Consider the following 21,090-nt stretch of genomic DNA (forward strand, 5'->3'; position numbering starts at 1 on the left):
CATTTTTCTGGGTCCTGTAAAACGTCTCCTTTCATCTGGTTTTAATTCTAGTAGGAGGTCCATTCTTGAAATAATAAAGGCAACTAATCTGACCTGCAATGAAGGAACCTCAAGGAAGCCTGCAGGTGTCCCCCCCGCCCCCGTGGGCGGTCAGAGAGGCCAAGGGGCCCCAGAATAGCCTGGTCACTGCAGGTTCCTGAGGTGCAAATGGTGGTGGGCCACAAAGGAGGTTCTGCAGGGGGCCAGGGGCTGGGAACTCAGAGCCCTCTCTGATAGACTCATCTTGACATCTCATTTTTTTTGTTTTTTCTTTCTTTCGTTTCACTTTTTACAAGGAAGCATTTCAAACATTCTAAAAGCCAACAGTATAACAAACCTCCAAAACTTCTCACGGAGCCGCATCAATTATACCACCACAGGTGACTCCAATCCTCCTCCTCCCCACACTGCATGGACTCCGAAAAACCAAATACCATTATCACACCTAAAATATTTAATACTTAATCGCGTTAAAAATCTGGAGGCTTCGTTCAGAGGTGTGTTAGGAGCCCTCAGAGAGACCAGCGGAACGCGCGGGACACGCCTGAAAGGAGAATCCCACGTGGCGCTCCCCCTGGCGGCCATCAGCCCTGTTTTGGACTCACGGGGCGGAGCGGCCCCCAGGCTCGCACAGGCAACCCTCCTCTGATTGGCCGGCGCCGGCACATCCCGGCAACAGACTCGGTGCAGTCCAGGGAGGGCCTGCCCAGACTCCGAGCGCGCGGCGGGCGGGGTTGGAGGGGAGGCTGGGAAGAGCCCCGAGCCCCGTGTTTCCCCACCCCGTTTGGTTCCGAGTGGCCGCAGCGCGGGGAGCCCACAGACCCAGTCTGCCTCCGCCACACTGCGTTTGCTCCCGCTCCGGATCGCTCGGGGTCTCCGGGCAGCTGGCCTTTCGGCCATGGGCGCACACTCGCATCCGGCGCACCCACTTCTGCTGTTGCTGCTGCTGATACCAGGTACACGCGCGGGCCAAAGGACGTACGCCTCGAGAGGGGACAGGATGCTCTGAGACGGAACGCGGGATCCAAGCGGGGGGAGCGCGAAGCCGGAGCCGGGGATCGGACCTGCAGCGCACTCCCTCCGGTCCGCGGCGAACTGGGTGGGGACGCGCGTTTCTTTTGGGCGCATTGCCTCCTGAGGCCTCGGCTTGGAGCACTGGGTCCGGGTGGCGTGCCCGGGGCGTCGGTTCCACTGTCTACACCTCACACCCGTACTCGTTTTACGTATAAGTGGGGAAACTGAGGCCGAGAGAGGCAAAGACTTGAAAGACTCCTGGGAAATGAGGACAGTTATTTGGGCCCGGGGACCTAGCGTGCACGCCAGCCTCCCCTCCTGTCGTCACTTGGTGCTCAGCAACGTGCGCGCCTCCCGCCTCTGCCAGGTTAGGGAGAAGTGACCACAACCCGTTGCCATAAGTCTCTGTCTGGCCTGGGAGGGCCGGTTGTACGAAGGGTCAGGATTTGGCAGGGTTGCAGGGAGAGCTTTTGGAAGAACGCGATGTAGCTCTGCGATCAGAGCACCGTTTCTGCCATTTGGTGCTGAGCCCCCCCACCACCACCACCAGCCTTGCACTCCCTAGAGCTCCAGCATGTAGCCGCTCCTTTATTGGGGGGAGGGGCCACAGGAAGGAAGCAGGCACTATCCCATTTCAAGACCTGAAGAAGCTGGGACTTTACCAGGGATTCTCCTTAAACTCTCCCCAGATTGTAAATGGGAAGCAGCAAACAGCTGATTCAAGATGCCTGGAGTGTAAAGGGGTCCCCAAGGGTTTCAGAGAGGTTAGGGTCTTCGATCAGCATGTGAAGACAGTGTCAGCAGGAACTCTGCATCATACTCTGAGATCAGTGCAGCCATATAGGTGCCCAGCTTCTAAGAGGGTTGGTGGCCAAATCCCACCACGGTCCTGGGTGGGATGGAGAGCTCCAGACTGAGACTGTAGTCTCCCAGTGGGAGGCTGGGAGGCACAACACCTGTCCCTGGATGGCCCTGCTCCTGGGAGTAGATTGGTCATCTCCATCATGGAAGCGGCAAGAGGCTGTACCTATGTAGACTACACACCTGCTCCATCGTAACAATGAAAATAAGGAGAGTTCCTGAACTCTAACCACATGCTAACACTGAGCTGAGCCCTTCAGTTGTAACAACCCTATGACGTGGATAAAGTTTATAGTCTTTGTTTTTCACATTAAAAAACAAAGAGGTTAGGCGACTTGCCTAAGCTCACATAGCTCACAAGTAGCTTGTCAGGATTTGTACCAGATATATCCAAATTCAGAACCCAGGCTTATACCCACTGTACTTCTCACTGAATGTGTGTGACCTGATGGAATCCCCATCCCTCCTGGGCCTCAGTTTCCCAATCTTTAAACTCAAAGGAGTGAAACCAGTCTGAAAGTCTAGAGTTCCACAGAGTACCCCCAGTGAGTGGAAAGGAGGCTGTAGCAAGCAGGTGTCCCTGGTAAGGGGGAAAGGGTTTAACAGGGCTACTTTCCACAGTGGCCAGTGGCTCAGAGGCCGAGCACCGTCTGTTTGAGCGGCTGTTTGAAGATTACAATGAGATCATCCGGCCTGTGGCCAATGTGTCTGACCCCGTCATTGTCCAGTTTGAGGTGTCGATGACTCAGCTGGTGAAGGTGGTGAGTGCCGGAGCCATAAGCTGTGGCCGTGGGGAATGGGGTTTCTGGGAAAGGCTTTCCCAGAACCTTGTTTTTGTACTTCACGCATCTACTTTAATCTACCTTTCTAGGATGAAGTAAACCAAATTATGGAGACAAACCTCTGGCTCAAGCAAGTAAGTGACCAGACCCTGAGCACTGCTGCCCCCTGGTGGTGAGTGCTCTATTTGCTGTCAGTGAACCGAGAAGGATCCAAAGCTCAAGCTAGGGCCTTCATTCCTGTAGTCCCAGACTGAGGTCCATAGACTGAGGTCCATAGACTGGGGTCCACTGACTGGCTGGTCTGTTCCTTCTTGGACTTGAGTCCCAAGATTCCCACAGGAAAGACTGCAGGGCCAGGCGCCTCAAGTCACAGATAACAGACTGCACCTTAGAGGAAGAAGCTTTCTCCATGGTCACTCACATAATAAAATGGGACAGAACTGGGCCTGGAGCCCAACCCCCCAACTCTAGGGTGGGGCATAAGACCACCTTCTTCCCTTCTTCCCAAAAATTCATCCTTAAATCAGAATTAGACATCATAGTAATTGTTTGTAGGGTAGGAACAGGGGCTCTGGATTTTCCTGTTCAGATTAAGACCAAAGAAATTATTTTCCATATGTCTCCCCAGGGTGGCTCTGCCATGACCGGGACAAATAACTCACTGGCCTGATGGTGACCCTTCCACCAGCCCCTCCAACCGAGTGCTCCGGTTCCTCCCAGGAGGCTGGAACACCAGGTGGGCATAGTGCCCACTCAGTGCCCTATGGCACACATTCCCTCAGGCCACACCTCACCTCTCCCCCCAGGGACTTGGGACTCAGATCTCCCAGCCTCTGTACCCAAACATTCCTTGGGCCCCAGTGGGATCGTGGCTCCTTTCCCAGAATCCTTCAGAGGCCAACCCTGTTTCACCTGGTGCTGGAAGAGGGTTCTGTGTGTGCTTAGCACTCTGTTTAGGGAGCTTGATGGGGAACATGTCTGAAAAACACTCCTGGAGAGTCATTTTAGGGGACGTAAACAGCATGAGCTTAAGGCCTGGACCTGGACCTGGACCTGGCCAGAGTAAGTACTGGGGGTCCTTACTTGATTGATGAGGGGCTGCTGGCCCACAGTCCTGGCGGCAGCGGCCCCAGGAGAGCCAGGAGGTGGCCCGTACACAGCCTGGTGCTCTCCCCCGCTAGCACCCACACAAGAAATTGGGCCCATATGGTCTGCAGCATGGAGGCAGCTCCGTGACACATGACAGGGGTGAGGAATTCACCTAAGCAGATGTTGTCAAGAGAACTTAAACCGCCTGACCTGTGGTGGCACAATGGATAAAGCAATGGCCTGGAATGCTGAGATCACTGGTTCAAAACCCTGGGCTTGCACTGTCAAGGCACATACCAGAAGCAACTACTACGAATTGATGTTTCCCACCCACCCCCCATTTTTTCTCTCTCTCTAAAATCAATAAATATTTTTTAAAATAAAATAAAAAGAGAAGTGTAATGTACGGAGGCAGAGCAGTGGGCTCCGGCCCCTCGGTGTCATGTCTTTGGTGCCTATGGTTTCCATCTGCTGGTTCTATCCTCAGGCGCCGGGACACGGGGGAAATAACTAAGAAAAATAAATAAATAAATAAATAAAATAAAAAATAAAATGAGAAGTTAAACCACTGTGGTCTTTTTTGCTGCCTCCTCCCCCAGATCTGGAACGACTACAAGCTGAAATGGAACCCCTCTGACTACGACGGGGCAGAGTTCCTGCGTGTCCCAGCACAAAAGATCTGGAAGCCCGACATCGTACTCTACAACAAGTAAGGGAGGGTGGCTCCATGTTCTCGGGCAGCCTGGCCTTCCTCGGACCTTTTCCAACAGGGCTTCATTCACTGGTTCACCCCACAGGTGTTTACTGAGCGGCTAGTGTACACCAGCTAATGGAGAGACAGTGGCACACAGAAGAGATAGATCTCCTGCCTCTAGGAGTTTACTGTGCAGCAGAGAAGACAGGCCTGTGTTATAATGTCCAAATGTGCAATTGTAGACTAGAGCAAGGGCAAGGAAGGGAAATAACATGGCGGGGCTGGGGCAGCATCTGCCACCATGGCTTTTTCTAGGACAGCTTTCTTGTAAGTTAGGTCCCAGCAGGCCCCATGCGGTTAGGCCTCGGGAAGGTGTTGTTCTGCTTACATCCCTGCCCTGCCTGACGCCCTCTCCACACACACTGCCCACCTGCTTCAGGACGCCGCAAAGGTTCCCCTCTGCCACTTGGAATCTGTGCATTGGTGCACCTCTCTCTCCTAACATGTCACTTAAGCTCTGTTATTAGGTAAACAAAATTTAATTGGTATTTTGATATTTTACAATATGTGCTAGTTTGTTCTTGGGTACTAAAAATCATTTTTTTTTCCACCTGTGCTTTCTTGCGTTTTAACCATTAAGTGTTTTTTGGTTGTTTTTTTTTTTCCAGCACAACACTTCATTTGATTTAGTCTGGTTTTAATGAATAAAAGCATTCTGTGTTTAGGTTTTTATGCCATATTAGTACAAACGAATATATTTTACTATTAGTATTAGGACTGGAGAAGCTGTGTTTTTGGCTGAATCCTACTTTCTGGTCACTGGCTAAAAGGAAGGGGCATCTTTAACCACTCCAGAGATGGTCTATGTTTCATTTACTGTCTTCCCACGGGAAAAAAAACCCCCGGAATTCATAAATAGGGTTCTTTCATGCAATCCAGATTTGTAAATTGATCTGTGAGGAACTGGGATGCAAGATAAACTCAGCTGGTTTGCAGAATGTAAGCTGTCCTGGAAACCTGCCCAGAGGCTCTTAGGGAGCTGGGCAGGGTGGTTTTGCTAAGCTAGAATTTAGAAAACCGACAAAATTTTTAATCTTATGATTTAAATATTATAGCTGTTTTCTTCCTGGAAATCTTGGGTGAACAGTGAACTTTAGGACATAGGCTTGTCACAATACTGAGAGACATGGTGAAGTGCTTCAAATTGAGTTTGGGAGAAATGACTATCATAAGGAATTTCCTTAGAATGTGAAACTGAAAATAACATTGAAAGAAAGTCATCCAACTCGTCTCTCATAGTTAGAACTTCAGTTTCTCAGGATTGGTCCTCTGTTGAGGGTTTCTCTTTATTTCAACACTAGGAACACCTTTTACCTTCATACGCTAAAGTTTCTCCTATGACGTCTTGTTTTCTGTAATTCACTGTCTAATGGAATCCTCAGAACATGCTCACAATATCCCCTAAGTCCTTACACATTCATATCTCATTGCAGCCTTTTTAGATAATACTTTCAGGTCACTTACCTGGATATGAAATCCTTGGCTTGTTTTTTCCCTTCCATGAAAATCTTTAAAATGCTGGCTTGGCCCTGGCCGGTTGGCTCAGTGGTAGAGCGTCGGCCTAGCGTGCGGAGGACCCGGGTTCGATTCCCGGCCAGGGCACACAGGAGAAGCGCCCATTTGCTTCTCCACCCCTCCGCCGCGCCTTCCTCTCTGTCTCTCTCTTCCCCTCCCGCAGCCAAGGCTCCATTGGAGCAAAGATGGCCCGGGCGCTGGGGATGGCTCTGTGGCCTCTGCCTCAGGCGCTGGAGTGGCTCTGGTCGCAACATGGCGACGCCCAGGATGGGCAGAGCATCGCCCCCTGGTGGGCAGAGCGTCGCCCCATGGTGGGCGTGCCAGGTGGATCCCGGTCGGGCGCATGCGGGAGTCTGTCTGACTGTCTCTCCCCGTTTCCAGCTTCAGAAAAATGAAAAAAAAAAAAAAAAAAATGCTGGCTTGTGTCCTGGTACAAAGTGTTGCTTTCAAAATCTGATGCCAGTCTAATTTTCTTATTCTTGTAAAATTGGGTGACTTTTGGGAAAGGGGACATTATAAATAAGTGTCTCAGGGCCACAAATGTAAACAAGGACTATCCTAGACCAGTGATTTTCAACCTTTTTTGAGCCGCGGCACATTTTTTACATTTACAAAATCCTGGGGCACACCACCTACCAAAATGACACTCTAACACAGTACATATACATATAGTTAATAATATAGTTTCTAAATGTATTTATACTCACTTAGTGTGAAACCTGGGACTGTTTCGATGAACACAAAAGGGATATCCTGGCAGGAATGGTAGAAAGACACACACGAAGCTCTTCCTCAACAGTTCTCAGTCTCTCTCTGTTTTCAGTTTTTATCACAGTCAAGCTTGAGAAGCTCAGCTCACATAGATAAAACGGGAGCAATGTCAAAATAGCTTTGTTGGCCAGAATGGGGAACTCCTTGGCAACAGATAACCAAAAACTGTTCAAAGGAAGATCAGCAAACTTTAGCTTTAAAGTTAGATAACATTGTGATGCATTGTATATCACCCTCTGTGGGGGCCTCTTTTAAAAAGAAAAAGGTCAAATATCTATATAGCCTGACCAGGTGGTGGCGCAGTGGATAGAACGTTGGACTGGGATGCAGAGGACCCAGGTTCGAGACCCCGAGGTCGCCAGATTGAGCACGGCTCATCTGGTTTGAGCAAAAAGCCCACCAGCTTTAACCCAAGGATGCTGGCTCCAGCAAGGGGTTACTCGGTCTGCTGAAGGCCCGCGGTCAAGGCACATATGAGAAAGCAATCAATGAACAACTAAGGTGTTGCAACGCGCAATGAAAAACTGATGATTGATGCTTCTCATCTCTCTCTGTTCCTGTCTGTCTGTCCCTGTCTATCCCTCTCTCTCTCTGAAAAAAAAAAAAGAAAGAATAAATTGTTGATTAAAAATATATATACACACACACACACACACACACCATCAGGATAGACATAAGCAGCTGAGGCTGAGGCTTCATCTAGTGGTGGCAACATTTACCTCCAGTCCTGACCAGGATTAGAAATCGGGACCCTGGAGAGGAGTAGCAGCTTCAATAACTCGCCACGGCCACACAATGACAAGTGTGTGGCAGCCCGAGCGGGGACCTTCCTGAGTGTGGATGAGAGGCAGCCTACTATTGGTTCATAGCTAGTGGTTGGGATGAATCCTAGAAGGTGATTGGTCAGTGAGCGGTCCCTGTGCCTCCACTCTTCCTGTCACTGATAGCTGGAGGGATTGTGAGGGGAATGTTTATGTTCGGATGGAGGTGGCTGGTGGCAGGCTGGATAAATAGCCTCCGCGGGCTGTATCCGGCTCGCGGGGCCGTAGTTTGGGGACCCATGTTTAATTTCCCCACGGCACACCTGACCATGTCTCACAGCACACTAGTATGCCACGGCACACTGGTTGAAAAACACTGTCCTAGACAAACTGGGATGTTGTCTGTAAATGCATTGTTCTTTTTGCTTAGGTAACCAAGAGATACTTTTCCTTTGTCTTTAAAGTCGTTGTTTTACTGTGTACCATGTACTTAAGGAGCCTTCTTTCATTCCTGGGAATATTTTTGTGGGATTTTTTTAGTTACAGTTTTTAAGATTTGTTTTGTCCTATTGTTCTGATTATCTCTCCAGGAACTCCATTTTTACATATATTGGAACTTACTTACCTCTGTTTTCTCTAGATATTATTTTCTCTCAAATTGTTTTCCTTTGTCTCTGATTTAAAATGATTTTTTCTCCTTTCTGTCTTTCATTTCCATTATCATGCTTATGTTTTCTCTAGTTTAGTCTTTGCTTTCTTTTTTTCCTAATCCTGTCCGAAATTCTGTCAGTTCTTTATACATCCTCTTGCTGGAATTTACAAATTATTCCATAATGCCTCTATTTCTGATTTATGTGGCTCTTTCAAAGTTTCTGAAGATTTCTCAGTTTCTTTCAGCTTCACTGGTAATATCCGATTATCAGTTTCATCTGCTCCATGGCTGCTTTTGTGGTGTGTACTTATCTGCTTGCATGTTATTCAGTGTTTGTTTTTTTTGGTTTTTTTTTTCCTGAAGCTGGAAACAGGGAGAGACAGTCAGACCCCCGCATGTGCCCGACCGGGATCCACCCGGCACGCCCACCAGGGGGCGATGCTCTGCCCATCCTGGGCGTCGCTATGTCACGACCAGAGCCACTCTAACGCCTGAGGCAGAGGCCAAGGAGCCATCCCCAGCGCCCAGGCCATCTTTGCTCCAATGGAGCCTTAGCTGCGGGAGGGGAAGAGAGAGACAGAGAGGAAGGAGAGGGGGAGGGGTGGAGAAGCAGATGGGCGCCTCTCCTGTGTGCCCTGGCTGGGAATTGAACCCGGGACTTCTGCACGCCAGGCCGATGCTCTACCACTGAGCCAACCGGCCAGGGCCTGTTATTCAGTTTTTTATTTTTCTTATTATATGTGTATACGGGGCTCAACACAATCCTTTCCTGTTGCTCTTGTTTAAATTGACGGCCTTTGTTGTACTTTTAGGACAAGTCCCCAGAGGGAGTGGAAGTAGCAAGGGTGGCTGGCTTGTTTCACCTGCCTGGATTCCCTCCTCACATAGTTGCCCAGAAGCATTAAAAGGATGCCTGTCCTGCAGCCACCTCCACAGTCTGAGAACTGTCACTTCCCTGTTCCCTGTCTTCTTTTCTCTTCTCACCCCAGGTTCCTGTCCTGCATGGTTTGGAGCCTACCCTACACAGCCTTTTCCTGGATGTGTCTCTGTCCTTCTGGAAGGGAATTTTGGGAGGTATTGCCAAGCTTGAGAGCCCACCCCAGCCATGACTGACGCAGACTCTCATTGTATTCCCACAATGGTCCCTCCCACAAATCGGAAACTGTGGAGCCCTCTCTGTTCCCCTCGCTGAAAAATCAGTGCCGAGCGGGGTCCTCCCTTTTGAGGGGCAGATACTTCTTGTGGTTTCCACCTGGGGCTGTACGGACAGGAGGACTCCCCTTTCTCTGCCCCCCGGCAGCCTCCACCAGCCGCTCAGCCCATGTTTCCACATAGGATCCGTTGGTATTGGTGCTTAGATCCCACGCTCTCAGATTCTGAGGTTCATGGGGTTCTGTGTAACCTCTGTTGATGATGTGGTCGGTAGGTTTTTTCTTCTGCTATCCCAGTTGCCCTATATTTCTGAGGGATTTGGAAGGATTAAATTACTGATCCCATCATGCTTTCTCCTACCACTCACCGGGCTCTCCCTGCTGAAGCTCTTTCCTCCTGTTAAAGCCGTGTCTCAGCTGACCATTTGTAGCCACACATCTTTTCTTTTTCTAATCAACCCACATGGTTCAGCAACACATTGGCTCAGAGCCCCCCCTGCCTCTGCTGCCCCTTCCTGGCAGCCATCTCCTGGGCACCCTGTAGGGGTGAGAGCTTCCTTTATTTTCCGGTCATTCATTCGATCAACAAATGCTTACCAAGTGCCCTCCACGTGGCTAGTGCTGTACCAGACCCTGGTCCCCAGCTAGATCTTCATCTTCTCTGTCTCCTGGTGGCAGAGACAGGCTGCTGACACTGACCCAATCAGCAAGCAGGCCTCTGGTCTGGACAGACACACCAAGGTGGTGGCAGCAGCCACAGTGACCAGGATCCCTGGAAAATAGAAATGTGTGTCAGCAACCAAGATAAGCTTATCTCCAACATTTGACCTTGGAGCACACATGGTTACGTGACTCCCCACTTGGGGTCCCAAGTTCTGATTGGTCAAGGCTGTGCTACAAACTCTCCATGGGACCCTGAGCAGCTCAGTCCTGTTCTCTGGGTTTCAGTTTCCTCCTCAGTGAAATGAGGGCAGCAGACTATAGCAGGTCAACACACCGTTTCTGCTAAGGGCCAGGCAGTAAACGCTTTAGGCTTTGAGAGCCACCCAGTCTTTCACAGCAACTCCACGCTGTGTGCGGCTCAAAAGTGGCAGTAGACAATAGACAATGCTGGGTATGGCTGTGTGTTCCAGTAAGAATTTACCAGAAATAGGGGCCAGGCCTGTGGACCATAGTTTGCCAACACCTGGACTAGACTCTGGGCTCTGAAGGTCCCTTCCTGTTATGACGTTCTCTTGGTCCAGGATGCTGTAAGAAAAGTTGTGCTGGAAGCCTCTCTCTTCTCAGGGGTCTTTTCAACCCTGTGTAGAGCAGCCTCACAGCGTAGCTCCTTGTGCTGGACATGGGTCAGGTCCACTTGAGAGCGTGTGAGTCTTCGCTCCCCTACTTCTTACACTTCCCCTTATTTCCTGGAGCCAGGAGCTGGGCATAATCTTTTTGTGGGGAATTGAGGGCACAGCAAGTGTGAAGTGGGGGCTGGGAATGTATAAACCCAGCGAGGCACCTTTGAGACAAACCAGTTGACTGGAGTAAGGTAGGTCGTGGCTTTGGCATCAAGTGTTCATGTGTAACGATTGTCCTGCTTGACGGAGGCACACGAGGGTGGACAGCTAGACCCTAGTGAGGAGACATGTTTTCACACGTCCCTATCCAATAATAACACAGCACAAGGGAATCCTTAAATGCTTAGGTTTGTAATTTTTCTCAGCCCTTCAGGCAAATGGGTTTAGTGGTTGTTTCCTTTTGAAGGACTCTCAGAAATTAATAAGACTGAGCCAGAAGGCAGGGCCACTGTTGAGAGGACGGGCCAGCCTCCCTCTGGTGCAAGGGTGTGGACTTGGTCATCAGCAAATCTTTGGAACAAACCAGTTCACAGATACTCAGATAATTCTAAGAAAAATACATAAGTCTCAGATGATTCTAAGAAGAAACATGGGGACAGTGGGCAAGGAGAGGGAAACAGAAGGTGTAAAGGAACCTGTCATACTGGATTTGAAAGACAGGGAGTCAGACACATGATTATTCTAAAACAGCCCTGGGAGAAATGGGGAGTGTGGTGAATGGTAGAGATGGGGTCTGATAATACACCTATCTACAAAGTGTATTAAATGGTCCCCTTGTGGTTTCACACACATGTGTGTGTACACACATCAGATGCCCAGTGGAGAATAGTAAGGAGGCATTGATGAAGTCTAAACCACAGGAACAGAGGGTGGCAAATATCCCCAAAGGTCCCCTGCCTCCAGTACAACAACTTCCATCCTGTTTTGGGGTGTTTTTTTTTTTCCACAGAGATAGAGAAAGAGTCAGAGAGAGGGATAGATAGGGACAGACAAACGGGAATGGAGAGAGATAAGAAGCATCAATCATTAGTTTTTTGTTGCGACACCTTAGATGTTCATTGATTGCTTTCTCATATGTGCCGTGACCGTGGGGCTACAGCAGACCAAGTAACCCCTTGCTCGAGCCAGCAACCTTGGGCTCAAGCTGGTGAGCCTTGCTCAAACCAGATGAGCCCGCACTCAAGCTGGCGACCTTGGAGTCTCGAACCTGGGTCCTCTGCATCCCAGTCCGATGCTCTATCCACTGTGCCACCGCCTGGTCAGGCTCCATCCTGTTTCTTTATTTAGAGGGAAGTTTATCAGGTCAGGCATTGTATGTTGTGGGATGAGCCAGTGATGTCCTCAAGGGATGATGAGTGTGTCAGATTATGTGTATGGGGGGGAGGTTCCTGGGCCTCTTTGTCCCCATTGGTAAGTGAGGTGGTTGAAGAGTGACCTTTTATAGCACTTTGAGCTCTCACATTCCACAGTTGTACAAATTGTTATTCACCTTCCACCTGCCGGCGTGTGAGAGCTGGACCAGATGACTACTTTGTAGTGACCATGCCATGCCCCCTCTTTGTCTCTGCAGTGCAGTGGGGGATTTCCAGGTGGATGACAAGACCAAAGCTTTGCTCAAGTACACGGGGGAAGTGACTTGGATCCCTCCGGCCATCTTTAAGAGTTCATGCAAAATTGACGTGACCTATTTCCCATTTGATTACCAAAACTGCACCATGAAGTTTGGCACTTGGTCCTACGACAAGGCGAAAATCGACTTGGTCCTCATCGGCTCCTCCATGAACCTCAATGAATACTGGGAGAGTGGTGAGTGGGCCATCATCCGAGCCCCAGGCTACAAGCACGAGATCAAGTACAACTGCTGTGAGGAGATCTACCAGGACATCACGTACTCGCTGTACATCCGGCGCCTGCCCCTCTTCTACACCATCAACCTCATCATCCCCTGCCTGCTCATCTCCTTTCTCACCGTGCTCGTCTTCTACCTGCCCTCCGACTGCGGCGAGAAGGTGACCCTGTGCATCTCGGTCCTCCTCTCTCTGACCGTCTTCCTCCTGGTGATCACTGAGACCATCCCGTCCACGTCGTTGGTCATCCCCTTGATCGGCGAGTACCTTCTGTTCACCATGATTTTTGTCACTTTGTCCATTGTCATCACCGTCTTTGTGCTCAACGTGCACTACAGAACCCCCACCACACACACAATGCCCATGTGGGTGAAGACCATATTCTTGAACGTGCTTCCCAGGGTCATGTTCATGACCAGGCCGGCAGGCAATGAGGACAGCGCCCCAAAGCCGAGACCCATCTACAGTGCTGAGCTCTCCAACCTGAACTGCTTCAGCCGCACAGAGTCTAAGACCTGCAAGGAAGGCCGCGCCTGCCAGGACGGGATGTGTGGCTTCTGCCGCCACCGCAGGATGAAAATCTCAAACTTCACTGCCAACCTCACGAGGAGCTCCAGTACTGAATCTGTCGATGGTGTGCTTTCGCTTTCGGCTCTGTCACCGGAAATCAAAGAAGCTATTCAAAGTGTCAAATATATTGCTGAAAATATGAAAGCACAAAATGAAGCCAAAGAGGTAAGGACATGTTATTACATGGTATTACGTCGGTCATTCATTCACTCAACAAACATATTGGTTCTTGTGGGGCGAGGTGTAGGTCTGGGTTAAGAGATTACACTCTGGGCCTGACCAGGCAATGGCGCAGTAGATAGAGCATCAGCCTGGTACACTGAGGGCCCAGGTTCAAAACCCTGAGGTCGCCGGCTTGAGCGTGGAATCATAGACATGAACCCATGGTCGCTGGCTTGAGCCCAAGGTTGCTGGCTCATCTGGAGCCCCCCCGGTCAAGGCACATATGAGGAAGCAATCAATGAATAACTTAGGTGCCTCAATAAAGAATTGATGCTTCTCATCTTTCTCCCTTCCTTTCTGTCTATCCCAGCCTGTCTGTCTGTCTCTCAAAAAAAAGAAAAAGAAAGGAAGAAAGAAATTACACTCGAGTCAGCAGCCTGTGTTCAGACCAGCTCCTCCTGCCTCCATTACCAGTTACATGTCCTTGGACATGTCGCCTCCCCTCTCTGAGCCTGTCTTCTCATCTGTAAAATTGGGTGATAGAGCTGTGAGAATACAGTGCCCTGAGTTAGCCACTGGGCTGCCAGCACTCTGAGCCAAGAGTTGATCAGAAGATAGGCTGGAATGATCTCCAACTAGTATTGATCAGCTCAGCTTAGACTTTTAATTTTACTTTCTCCCCTTTTAGGTGTGTTTTTTCCCCTTTTAGGTATAATTTGCATCAAGTGCCCATCTCTTAAGTATACAGTTCAGTGAATGTTTGCATTGTGTGCACATTCGTGTAACCATGGATCCAAGTAAAAATAGAGGACATGTCCAGTGCCCAGAAAGTGTCCTGTTTCCTTTCCCAGTCAGTGTCTCCCCTCCTCCCTCCTCCAGAATGACTGATCCTTGGACTTCAATGAAATGAAATTACATAATATGAACTTTTTTTTTTTTCTTTTTGTATTTTTCTGAGGTTGGAAACAGGGAGGCAGTCAGACAGACTCCTGCATGCCCCCAACCGGGATCCACCCGGCATGCCCATCAGGGGGCGATGCTCTGCCCATCTGGGGCGTCGCTCTGCCACAATCAGAACCATTCTAGCTCCTGAGGCAGAGGCCACAGAGCCATCTCAGCGCCCGGGCCAACTTTGCTCCAATGGAGCCTCGGCTGCGGGAGGGGAAGAGAGAGATAGAGAGGAAGGAGAGGGGGAGGGGTGGAGAAGCAGATGGGCGCTTCTCCTGTGTGCCCTGGCCGGGAATCAAACCCAGGACTCCCGCACACCAGGCCGATGCTCTACCACTGAGCCAACCGGCCAGGGCCAATATGAACTTTTTCATATCTGACTCCCTTCATTCAATAAGATGCCTTTGAGGTTTATCCTTTTACTTGCTTCTTTTTCGTTGGCTTGTACTATCCCATAGTATGATGCACTGCCCTGTTATTCTACTGTGGTTGGACGCTTGGTTATTTCTAGTTTGGGGCTAATTTGAATGAAGTTGCTATAAATATTCTTACACATGTATTTTGGTGATGATATGCACCCATTTCTTTTGAATATGCACCTAGGAGTGGAACTGCTGGATCATTGGGGAGCTGTATTTTTAACTGTAGTGGATACTGTAAGGTTTCCAGAATGTTTCCAGCTGACACTTCCCCATCACCCCCTACCCCAGGGCTGGGAGAAAAGAGCAGCTCGGGCTCTCCCAGCCCTCCCCTCCCCAGACCCAGCTCACACTAACCAGGCCACACCTTCCCAAGTTCTGACAGTCCTCTGGGACACACCAGAGCTGGGCTGCAGGGGTGTAGCCAGGAGCTTGCGCTAGTTCACCATTTTGCCTAAATTCATGTACCTGTTACTCATCGTTAGTTCCAAAGTTTCCAGAGAATGGCCAAAATCATTGTACCTTAGACTTTGAGAGTCAGCCCTGGCTGGACAGCTCGGTTGGTTAGAGCTTTGTCCCGAAGTGCAGAGGTTGCTGGTTTGATCCCAGGTCAGTGCACCTATAGGAACAGGTCTATGTTCTTGGCTCTCTCTCTCTCTCCCACCTTCCTCTCTCTCTAAAATCAATACATTAAAAAATTTTTTCGGCCCTGGCCGGTTGGCTCAATGGTAGAGCATCGGCCTGGCGTGCAGAAGTCCCAGGTTTGATTCCTGGCCAGGGCACACAGGAGAAGCGCCCATCTGCTTCTCCACCCCTCCCCCTCTCCTTCCTCTCTGTCTCTCTCTTCCCCTCCCACAGCCAAGGCTCCATTGAAGCAAAGTTGGCCCGGGCGCTGAGGATGGCTCTGTGGCCTCTGCCTCAGGTGCTAGAATGGCTCTGGTCACAACAGAGCGATGCCCCAGATGCGCAGAGCGTCGCCCCTGGTGGGCGTGCCGGGTGGATCCCGGTCGGGCGCATGCGGGAGTTTGTCTGACTGCCTCCCCGTTTACAACTTCAGAAAAATACAAAAAAAAAAATTTTTTTTCTCAAAAGACTTTGAGGACTCAATGTAACATTAATAAATATCTACCCAATACTTACCTGGCAGGGGAGATACCATGATCACGAAGGTGGTTTCCCCAGGGTGAGGCTCACTCATTGCACTCCGAGTGTGTTGACCCCTGCGATTTCCCCAAATGTGGGAAACTCGACTGCATAATTTGTGGTAGTGGGGGACTGCGTTCGCGCTCTCCCCTGAAAAAAAATAATAATTAAATAAATAAATAAATATCTACCCAACTCTTTTAGCTGCATTGTTTGTATTCATGTTTAAGACCCAAGTCCCATCTCTCCTCACCAGGCTAAACCCTGTGAATTGCTTCAGAGGGAGATTTATACTTAGATAAAGGCATTTTAAAATCAGCATTAACATAAATAGGTATTATTCCTTAAGAACCTTCTGTCCAAAAAAAAAAGAACCTTCTGTCAAGCACATCATTTCATTTAATCCTCATAACAACCTTCTCTGATAGGTACTATTTTTATCCCCATTTTACAGGTGAGGAAACTGAGGCTAAGGAAGGTCACATAACTTACCCAGACTCTCACAACTGAGAAAAGAGCAGAGCTGGGTTGTAATCAACGTATAGCTCCAAGCCTCTGCTGTCTCACTCCTCCAACACCCCCCCCAGCCCCTGCCCCCAGCCTCCCAGGCCTGAGGAGGTTTAGCCAGCAGAGAGTAGGAGGGAATAACAGGGTCTGTTGTATATTGGAAGCACTTACAAACCAAAATCTTACTTGTGGCAAATACAGCATAATTCCAATTTTACCTTCGACTCCTTAGTGTCATCAAGAGGACACGTTTATTCCAGCTCATCATGGTGAAATAACTCCTGTCTCCAAGCCATTTTGGTCACTAAATTAAATTACTGCATCCATGCTGTCTATTTGTTATGTGGTTATTTCTTCCAAATCAGTTGATTCACGAGTTCTCTCTTCTCAATTCAATTATGGTTTTCTTGCTTTCTGAACTGTCTAGGAGTAAAATGAATGTACAACCCCCCTTCCTATTTCCAGCCTCAGTTGAAACCATATTATATAATGAGCTTTGCTCCTTCTTACATATTTTACTGTATGATCAGCAGTCATTTCTGATTTTCAGCCTCTTCTGTCACCGTACAGAATCTCATGATACTTTGGACTTATAACTGAAGATGATATTTGGTTATTTAGACCAGTGATTTTCAACCTTTTTACACTTGGGGGCCAATGAAAATAGCAGAATTATTTTGGGGACTGCTAAGGCAGAAATCACCCTGAGCATGAGCAAGTTTGACCAAGATCATAGGGTCTATACTCTTCATACAACATCAGGGTGGTTAAATCTTTCACAGACTGCCTGAAATTTCTAGCAGACCGGGTGTGTGGACCAGCAGTTAAAAAACACTTAACTAACTGGCCTTTCTGACTATAAATTAGAATTTGACAGAAAAATAGGTTATGCACACATGAAGAAACTTCTGATTTAAATCAGATTTATTATGACACATGTTTTATACTATTTCTCTAGAACATGAAGAGAAACTTGAGTGGTATATTTCCTCAGACTACAGCAATGGGGGGGGAAGGTTTCTTGCATTTTGGCGAGAATGGCTGCTTCTGCTGCAGCAATGTACATACAGTATTTATTAAATGGTCAGGATTGAAAAGGTATTCACGCTGTCTTCTCCTCCATGCTTCATTTTTTCCTCTTTCATGATTTTCTTATTTTTCAGATCCAAGATGACTGGAAGTATGTTGCCATGGTGATCGATCGTATCTTTCTGTGGGTTTTCATCCTTGTGTGCATTTTAGGGACAGCTGGCTTGTTTCTGCAGCCCCTGATGGCCAGGGACGACGCCTAAGCTCTGAACCGTGCATCTGCCTGAGGTGTATTGCCGTGGGGAGCTCTTTTTTTTTTGTAATTGTGATAAAACCCACAACATAAAATTTACCATCTTAGCCATTTTTATATTCACAGTTCAGTGGTATTAAGTACCTTCACTGCCAATCACTATCCATCCCCACAACTCTTTGCATCTTGTAAAACTGAAGCTCTGTACCGTTAAACAGTCCCTATTTCTGCCAACTCCCCAGCCCCTGGCAACCACCATTCTACTTCCTGTCTCTGCATTTGACTACTCTGTTAAGCACCTCATATAAATGAAATCATACAGTATTTGTCTTTTTGTGACTGGCTTGTTTCACTTAGCATACTATCCTCAAGGTCCATCCATGTTGTAATATTTTGCAAAATTTTCTTTCTTTTTAAGGCTTCCATTGTCTGCAGAGACCACAGTTTGCTATTCATTCATCTATTGATGGACACTTGAGTTGTTCCATCCTATGTGGAAATGATGCTATGAACCTGGGTGTAGAAATGTCTCTTTGAGCCTGACCAGGTCATGGCATAGTAGATAGAGCGTTGGCCTGAGATGCTGAGGACCCAGGTCACCAGGTTGAGTGCAGGGTTGCCAGCTTGAGCACAAGATCATAGACATGATCCCATGGTCACTGGCTTAAAGCCCAAGGTTACTGTCTTGTGCAAGGAGTCACTGGCTCAGCTGGAGCACACCGCCCCCAAAGGCACATAAGAGAAAGCAATCAATGAACAACTAAGGTGTCGCAACTAGGAGTTGATGCTTCTTATCTCTTATTCCTTCCTGTCTGTCTGTCTCTCTCTCTTAAAAAAAAGAAAAATATCTATTTGAGAACCTGCTTTCAGTTCTTTCGGGTATATACCCAGAAGTGGAATTGTTGGATCATATAGTAATTCTATTTTTAACTTTCTAGGGAACCACCGTACTATTTTCTACCATGACTGCACCAACTTTACATTCCCAGAAACAGTGAGTGCACCAGAGTTCTGATTTCTTTACATTCTTTTATTTATTTATTTATTTATTTGAGAGAGAGAGAGAGAGAGACAGAGAGAGAAACAGATGGACAGACAGGAAGGGAGAGAGATGAAAAGCTTCAACTCTTCATGCACCTTAGTTGTTCATTGACTGCTTTCTCATATGTGCCTTGACCGGGGGGTGGGAGTGGCTACAGCAGAGTAAGTGACCCCTTGCTCACACCAGCGACCTTGGGCTCAAGCCAGCGACCTTGGGCTTCAAGCTAGTGACCTTTAGGTTCAAGGCAGTGACAATGGAGATGTCTATGATCCCACGCTCAAGCCAGTGACCCTGCGCTCAAACTGGTGAGCCTGTGCTCAAGCCAGTGACCTTGGGGTTTCAAACCTGGGTTCTCTGCATCCCAGTCTGACACTCTATCCACTGCCACTGCCTGGTCAGGCTAATTTCTTTACATTCTTGTCAACACTTTTCTGTTTGTTTGTTTTTAAGAGTAACCATTCTAATGGGTGTGAGGTGGTATCTCATTGTAGTTTTGATTTGCATTCCCTTAATTAGTGATGTTCAGCGTCTTTCCATGTGCCTATTGGCCAGGTGTATCTCTTCTTTGGAGAAATGTCTGTTCAAGTCCTTTGTCCATTTATGAATAAGGTTGATTTTTTATTTCTGTTACATTTTAGTTCTCTATATATTCAGCATATTAATCCCTTATTAGATTCATGATTTGAAAATATTTTCTTCCATTCTGTGGATTGTCTTTTGATGTACAAAATTTAAAAATTTTCATGAAGTCCAACCTGTCTATTTTTTATTTTTACCTGCGCCTTTTGTGTCATAGCCAAGAAATCATTGCCAAATCCAATGTCACAAAGCATCGGTCCTGTTTTCTTCTAAGAGTTTTATTGTTTTAGATGCTTTAACAGTTACACACTTTGTATTATAGAGCTAATGTCTTTGTTTTTGGCATTTCAAGGTTTACTTATTATCCAGTTGTCTTGATTTTTGTCAAAAAAAGGTTCATGTAAGAAAAATTTCAAGTGTTTATTATGGATAAATTAATATTTAACCAGCCCTTTTGGTAAGGTAAAGAAATGTTAGAAGAGCTCTGGCTGGAAAGCTCGGTTAGTTAGAGCATGGTCCTGATACACAAGGGTTGCCAGTTCAATCCCTGGTCAGGACACATACAGAAATATATTGATGATTGATATTTCTCTCTCTCTCTAAAATTAATAAATATTTATAAAGAATTTTTAAATGTTAGAATATAAGTCTTCCACAATGATAGAATATGTAGACTGGGTTAAATATGAAAAGTGTTTCCCTTTTATTTTAATGATTGAAACATAAACAGGTAGAAAACTTGCTGTTCATAAATGTGAAAATCATTTGGTTCAGTATCAGAAGAGTTCTCACTGGTATCTCTCTCTTTTCTTTTTTTTTTTTTGCATTTCTCTGAAGTGAAAAGCTGGGAGGCAGAGAGATAGACTCCTGCATGTGCCCAACTGGGATCCACCTGGCATGCCCGCTTGGGGGCGATGCTCTGCCCATCTGGGCCATTGTAACCAGAGCCATTCTAGCACCTGGGGCAGAGGCCATGGAGCCATCCTCAGCGCCCAGGCCAGCTTTGCTCCAATGGAGCCTTGGCTGCAGGAGAGAAAGAGACAGACAGAGAGAAGGGAGAGGAGGAAGGGTGGAGAAGCAGATGGGACTTCTCCTGTGTGCCCTGACCAGGAATTGAACCGGGGACTTCCACACACCGGGCCAATGCTCTACCACTGAGCCAACCAGCCAGGGCCTCAGTGGTATTTCTTATTTAGCCCAAAATCTCTTTGGAGTTTTATACTATTTCAGCAATATCTCACACAACTGTTTCTTACCATGCACTTCTTGTTCTTTACTGTTTTTTCAAGAGTGTAACATTACATCGTCATGGCAGAGGGCCTCAACTATCTATTTTGCACAATTCAAAACTATACCATCAGGCCCTGGCCGGTTGGCTCAGCGGTAGAGCGTCGGCCTAGCGTGCGGAGGACCCGGGTTTGATTCCCGGCCAGGGCACATAGGAGAAGCGCCCATTTGCTTCTCCACCCCTCCGCCGCGCTTTCCTCTCTGTCTCTCTCTTCCCCTCCCGCAGCCAAGGCTCCATTGGAGCAAAGATGGCCCGGGCGCTGGGCATGGCTCTGTGGCCTCTGCCTCAGGCGCTAGAGTGGCTCTGGTCGCAATATGGCGACGCCCAGGATGGGCAGAGCATCGCCCCCTGGGGGGCAGAGCACCGCCCCTGGTGGGCGTGCCGGGTGGATCCCGGTCGGGCGCATGCGGGAGTCTGTCTGACTGTCTCTCCCTGTTTCCAGCTTCAGAAAAATGAAAAAAAAAAAAAAAAAGGAAAAAACAAAACAAAACAAAACAAAACAAAAACTATACCATCAGCCCTGGCCAAAGATAGCTTGGTTGGTTAGAGCATTGTCCCAAAGAACAGAGGT

The 21,090-nt window shown here is 48.0% G+C and overlaps 1 protein-coding gene, 1 non-coding gene and 1 pseudogene across 2 annotated transcripts; all 3 read left to right on the forward strand.

The window, feature by feature from the left end:
- Positions 1–745: 745 nt before the first annotated feature.
- Positions 746–19,863, forward strand: CHRNA3 (cholinergic receptor nicotinic alpha 3 subunit). Its single transcript, XM_066238936.1, has 6 exons — positions 746–995; positions 2,536–2,675; positions 2,786–2,830; positions 4,385–4,494; positions 12,303–13,314; positions 17,492–19,863. Exons 1-6 carry the CDS (start codon positions 938–940, stop codon positions 17,618–17,620), a joined length of 1,494 nt encoding a protein of 497 aa, XP_066095033.1. The 5' UTR covers positions 746–937; the 3' UTR covers positions 17,621–19,863.
- LOC136311387 (small nucleolar RNA SNORA57) lies at positions 4,120–4,286 on the forward strand (annotated as a pseudogene).
- LOC136311259 (U1 spliceosomal RNA) lies at positions 15,811–15,974 on the forward strand. The gene has a single exon (XR_010726697.1). It is a non-coding gene; the product is annotated as a U1 spliceosomal RNA (small nuclear RNA).
- Positions 19,864–21,090: the final 1,227 nt, after the last annotated feature.

Source organism: Saccopteryx bilineata, chromosome 7 (genome assembly GCF_036850765.1).
Source record: "Saccopteryx bilineata isolate mSacBil1 chromosome 7, mSacBil1_pri_phased_curated, whole genome shotgun sequence".
NCBI classification, from domain to species: domain Eukaryota; kingdom Metazoa; phylum Chordata; class Mammalia; order Chiroptera; family Emballonuridae; genus Saccopteryx; species Saccopteryx bilineata.

Coding starts and splice junctions, on each gene's coding strand:
- CHRNA3 (XM_066238936.1), top strand. CDS start 938: ATGGGCGCACACTCGCATCCGGCGCACCCACTTCTGCTGTTGCTGCTG. Junction 2,676..2,785: donor TGACTCAGCTGGTGAAGGTG/GTGAGTGCCGGA, acceptor CTACCTTTCTAG/GATGAAGTAAACCAAATTAT. Junction 2,831..4,384: donor CAAACCTCTGGCTCAAGCAA/GTAAGTGACCAG, acceptor CTCCTCCCCCAG/ATCTGGAACGACTACAAGCT.